This window comes from Neoarius graeffei, chromosome 4, assembly GCF_027579695.1.
Source record: "Neoarius graeffei isolate fNeoGra1 chromosome 4, fNeoGra1.pri, whole genome shotgun sequence".
NCBI lineage: Eukaryota > Metazoa > Chordata > Actinopteri > Siluriformes > Ariidae > Neoarius > Neoarius graeffei.
In genome coordinates this window covers 59035381-59041368 of record NC_083572.1, presented here as the reverse complement: position 1 = coordinate 59041368, position 5988 = coordinate 59035381, and the positions used below count along the sequence as shown (strand labels likewise).

Sequence of the window (5988 nt, the reverse complement as noted above, 5' to 3'; positions counted from 1 at the left end):
CATTACTAATCCACAGTAGTGTGACTGACAGATCATAATTAACCTGAAACATCCAATTTTATCCATAGCTTTGTTCAGTAATCTTTTGCACACCCTCCTTACAATTGTAAATCAGATGCGTACATGGAAAGAATTATTCAAATATATTCAAATATAGTCAGACTATTCAAATGAGCAGGGCCAATGGCTAAGTGACAGTGATTGCAATTTAAGTTTATGCACTTTTCTATCTGTGGCTCTTCCTGAAGTACAACATGAGTATAAAGCTAAGATATAAAATGTCCGCAATCAAACTTGCCATTTGACTTGTCACGTACATTTAAAAGGTGTTCATTTCTGAACAACAAACTAATCAGAGAAATATCCACAGCATACTTAAATGGAATTGACCTACAGATTGATGTTTCACAAAGTCTCTCTCAGTCGTGATTAAGCTGAATAACAACACCAAGGATGAAAGTCAATGAAGATCATTTTTACTGCTGGAAGACAGCAGTCTGATCTTCCATTATGCATACACAGCAAATGTCCTACATGACCTGCAATCACCAACTGCCTTTAGATACATCATTGATTTTGTTTAGTCCATGGAAAGCTGTGACCATTTGCAACTGAACATAAGCAGCACAGGGAAAGGATTAAGAAGAAAAACAGAATTTAAAAAAATGCCTCAGTATACACAATAAAATAAATATTACTAATGATGTGCAGGGGTTAACATCAGAATAAACACTGTATGTTTCTGTAATACTAAAGAAAAAGGTCTATCTGCAAGTCCCAGTAGAGACTAGAGATGGCAAGGATATGCATATTGCCATATGCATATTTCTAAAAATGCCAAACTACATATTTTACTTAGAAAGAGCTGTAAATTAAGGTAATCATCATAGTGCATGGGATTTCCATAGTTGCTAGGAAAGTAAGAGCTCTTACAAGCTATTTGATTTTATTGACTTTGTGACACGGTCAAACCCAAAATAAGACCAAGGCCATATGTGAACAAATACATGAACAAAATAGATGTGCACTTTATATCTGTTTCTCATTGTTTTTTAACTGATTTTTAGGGGCTTTTTTCTTTTTTCTTAACCTATGAGCAGGATTGGTATCCAGCCAGGAAATCTTGTCACACCACCTGCAAATGTTTACTAAGGAAAAGTACATATCTATCAGCAGAAAGGGGATTGTGCTTGATCAAGCATAGTCCTTGATCAACTCCATTCCCAAAGGCACAACCTTAATTGGGTGTAACCAGCCATTCTTGACATGCAAAGTAATCCACAGTCTTGGCTAAGCAAGCACAAAGCAAGCTCTCAAGAGCACTGTTCAATTATATCTAACACCCATTAATACCCTCTGTCACACAATAAGTAATGTTAGGCTTTATATACAGTTAGGTCCATAAATATTTGGACAGAGACAACATTTTTCTAATTTTGGTTCTGTACATTACCACAATGAATTTTGAACAAAACAATTCAGATGCAGTTGAAGTTCAGAATTTCAGCTTTAATTCAGTGGGTTGAACAAAATTATTGCATAAAAATGTGAGGAACTAAAGCATTTTTTAAACACAATCCCTTCATTTCAGGGGCTCAAAAGTAATTGGACAAATTAAATAATTGTAAATAAAATGTTCATTTTTAATACTTGGTTGAAAACCCTTTGTTGGCAATGACTGCCTGAAGTCTTGAACTCATGGACATCACCAGACGCTGTGTTTCCTCCTTTTTAATGCTCTGCCAGGCCTTTACTTCAGCGGTTTTCAGTTGCTGTTTGTTTGTGGGCCTTTCTGTCTGAAGTTTAGTCTTTAACAAGTTAAATGCAGGCTCAATTGGGTTGAGATCAGGTGACTGACTTGGCCATTCAAGAATATTCCACTTCTTTGCTTTAATAAATTCCTGGGTTGCTTTGGCTTTATGTTTTGGGTCATTGTCCATCTGTATTATGAAACGCCGACCAATCAGTTTGGCTGCATTTGGCTGGATTTGAGCACACAGTATGTCTCTGAATACCTCAGAATTCATCCGGCTGCTTCTGTCCTGTGTCACATCATCAATAAACACTAGTGACCCAGTGCCACTGGCAGCCATGCATGCCCAAGCCATCACACTGCCTCCGCCGTGTTTTACAGATGATGTGGTATGCTTTGGATCATGAGCTGTACCATGCCTTCGCCATACTTTTTTCTTTCCATCATTCTGGTAGAGGTTGATCTTGGTTTCATCTGTCCAAAGAATGTTCTTGCAGAACTGTGCTGGCTTTTTTAGATGTTTTTTAGCAAAGTCCAATCTAGCCTTTTTATTCTTGAGGCTTATGAGTGGCTTGCACCGTGCAGTGAACCCTCTGTATTTACTTTCATGCAGTCTTCTCTTTATGGTAGATTTGGATATTGATATGCCTACCTCCTGGAGAGTGTTGTTCACTTGGTTGGCTGTTGTGAAGGGGCTTCTCTTCACCATGGAAATTATTCTGCAATCATCCACCACTGTTGTCGTCTGTGGGCGTCCAGGTCTTTTTGCATTGATGAGTTCACCAGTGCTTTCTTTCTTTCTCAGGATGTACCAAACTGTAGATTTTGCCACTCCTAATATTGTAGCAGTTTCTCGGATGGGTTTTTTCTGTTTTTGCAGCTTAAGGATGGCTTGTTTCACCTGCATGGAGAGCTCCTTTGACTGCATGTTTTCTTCACAGCAAAATCTTCCAAATGCAAGCACCACACCTCAAATCAATTCCAAGCCTTTTATCTGCTTAATTGAGAATGACATAACGAAAAGCTTAAACATTAACAAAGAGCACCTTTAAAAAACAGTTTCAGCATGATCAGGTTTAGAAGGATTTCTGAATTTTATTTCCAAAAACAATTGTTTTAGAAGAAGATCATTCATCAATGATGTTCTCCCACTGAAATCTCACGCCTCGGTCACCTTTTCTGGATTTTTCCTCCAACCTCTCCGCTGGGACGCTCCTGATGGTGGATGTTGCAGTCCGAGTTGTTCCTTTCGGTTTATTCCAGGTCTATGGAGGCCCTTTTGGGTTTTGGCTCGCTCTACGTGCAGCATGTGACCGTGAACACACAACCCCTGCAGGGCATCCAGAGCCTGATCCGAGGCTCACTCGTCACCGTACTCGAGGAACGCCCTGCGCTGTGCCCCCTGCCAGGTGAGTTGAACAGGTATAGCGTCCCGCTCTCTCAGGAAACCCTTCAGCTTGCTCACCCGCAGTCCAGCTGGAAGTCCGCCTAAATAAAGCGTGTTTACACGAGCCTGAGAACGTTCACACTTCACACTAGCATCTTCATCAGAGCCGATAAGTGTGAGTGTACGATCTTGCCTTGGGATTTTAGGATCATGCCTCAGGTCATGTTTTGGATCAGGACTCAGCTCAGGCTCATGCTCCTGTTTTGTCTTCACACTTTCAGTGGACGACACTTTCAGCATTACCTCCTTTCCAGCCTTCTGCTCCAAGGCTCGCAGTTTTTTTAGGATGGGAATTTTCTCCAGCATTTCTGCATCAAGCTTTGACCAAATGATGCCTTCGGGTTTGGGGATCTTACACTCGGTCTTGATGACCCTGCTCGGTGTGAGGATGTAGTCCACAGTGAGATCATGACTCTCCGTCAATCCCTCTGGAATGTCCACAACCTGGCAGTCATGAACAACAGTCACAACCACAGTGGACTCATTCACAGCTCCCATCGAGATCATCATGGCATATTCCATGTCTGCATATCCTTCTCCTTTTCCAATTCTATAACCTTTCTCAGACATGGCGACAGATCCAACTACTACCAGGTCCACGTGAACTCTTGAGTCTAAATCCACTGGGACAATGAACTCTTTAACACCCTGAGACGTAGAGCACACTCGCAGATCCTCCTTGCTGGCTCCGGGTGGAGGGATGATTTTGTTAAACAGGCCTGTCTGTAAACGAGGAGTCAGGACCAGCAGCGTTTTTCCAGCCTGCAGAGCTGCTAATCGAACCCCTTCAAGGGGCTTATCAGGATCCACTTTGACTTCACGGCATTTGGTGAAGAACTCAAAGCCCACCAGCTTCGTGCACACCCCCTGAGCGCCCTTGAAGTTTGGGATTCTGTGGTGCACAGGTCGGGGGAAGTTTGCCAGGTCTTTAGTCTCCATGTAATCCCACACTTTCTGCCGACTCTCCCATTTAGTTGCCTCTTTAGGAATAATTACAGCAGGCTCCATCGTTTACAAACTTTAAAATCACTTGAAACAGTGATGAGAGTGAAGAGAGCACACTGCTGCATAGAGGTGGGCAAAAATATCGATACGGCGATATATCGCGATACTTTGTCTTCCGATTCAATATCGATACTCAATTTGAAATATCGATATTTTTTCAAATAATAAATCATGTTTCAGACGGGTTGTAAATCCAGTACGACTTCCGCACCTCCGCTCCGCAAGGTGTCGCTGTGCCGCTACCTCACTGCAAGGCACTCTTTGTCTTCTCTTTTTTTCCTGGTGGTTGCAGTGAGGGGAAAAAAAAACAAGCAAGCATGGCTGTTAACGTAAACCTAGAGACGCCGCCGAACTTTAAGGCAGATGTTTGGAGGCACTTTGGATTCCAAAGGAAAGGAGAAAAAAAACAGTGAGCTGGACAAAGAGTACGCACTTTGCAAAACCTATTTCGCTCCAATTAGATATTCAGGTAACACAACAAACTTGCGAACTTACTTAGCACGACACCACCCCAACATATCAGCTCAGCCGGAGCCACCGAAACCCAACCCGAAGCAAACTACACTGGACAGCGCCAAAGTCCTCCCGTCTACTTCAGTGATGTGTGACTTACTGTAACTGTGAACTTAATTTTGTCATTTAAGACCAAAGGCAAGAAGCTGCACTTTATTTTGCATTTTCAATTTTAGTGTGTGTGAGACACTGCATTTTATTTTGAGTATTTACTCAAAGTTCAGAAGAAACATGATTCACTGAGGTTTCAATTCAGTTTCAGTGTGTGGACACTGACCCACACTGCACTTTGTTTCATAATTGTGCTCAGGGAGACTAAGATGCACACTGCACTTTTCAGTGTGTTCCAGACAGTGTGTTGTTCCTGCAAATATGTTGTAACTTGCGCTTGTATAGTTACAATAAAATGGCATGGATAATTTGAATTACATTGTTTTGACTCAGTTTGCCCCATGAATTATCACTATCATCTGATGTACATACAACTCGGACTTTAAGATGCATAATGCAGTTTACATTTTTCAGTGAACTATGTAGAATATCGCAATATCGTATCGTGACTCCAGTATCGTGATGCGTATCGTATCGTGACTCAAGTATCGTGATGCGTATCGTATTGTGAGGTCCTTGGCAATACCCACCCCTACAGCTGCATGGACAGGCACACCACCAGCTGCTGCTTGTCAAAACACAGCGCACTTCCAAGCGCACTTACTTAAATGATTAAGTATATTTCTTTGAATATTAGATTATCCCAGGACAATCACTCTGGAGGGCATTGGGAGCTTTTGGGGTGAGAAGTTCTGCCTGTAAGAAACTGGTTGAAGACATCTCCAGGTGGGCTGAGACAGCATCTAGATGGCTTTGGCTGAAGAGGAATGACCAATGGCACAACCAGGCTGGCAGAAGAGAAGGAGGACAGAGCTGAGTGATGAGTAGGTTTGAGACTCAGAGCGGGTGTTTCCAGGATGCTGGCTCTGCTGTCTAGTCTCTCTGAGGTGTTGTGGGCCAATTGACAAAACACCAGTGGGGGGTGCCCACTTGAAAACCCTGTGAAGGCTCAAAGGTCGGAGTCACAAAGTGCTGTCCTCCATGGAGGGAAGAGTGAGCAGAGGGAGAGTTTTAAGCCAGCTGTCTTGAATGAGGTGCAGGACAGGCAGCAGCCAGGAAACTTCAGATGAAGACATACTGTTAGGGTTTTTTTCCATCTCTGGCCCTCACCATCTCGAGATCAGTCCCCTCGTGTCACCCAGACGTCTGGGGGTGAGTC

The 5988-nt window shown here is 42.7% G+C and overlaps 1 protein-coding gene across 1 annotated transcript; it reads right to left on the bottom strand.

The window, feature by feature from the left end:
• Positions 1–3113: 3113 nt before the first annotated feature.
• Positions 3114–4231, bottom strand: LOC132884417 (methenyltetrahydrofolate synthase domain-containing protein-like). The gene has a single exon (XM_060918264.1). It carries the CDS (start codon positions 4206–4208, stop codon positions 3114–3116), a length of 1095 nt encoding a protein of 364 aa, XP_060774247.1. The 5' UTR covers positions 4209–4231.
• Positions 4232–5988: the final 1757 nt, after the last annotated feature.

Excerpts from the sequence above, each read along its gene's own strand:
- LOC132884417 (XM_060918264.1), bottom strand. The coding sequence starts at position 4,208 with ATGGAGCCTGCTGTAATTATTCCTAAAGAGGCAACTAAATGGGAGAGT.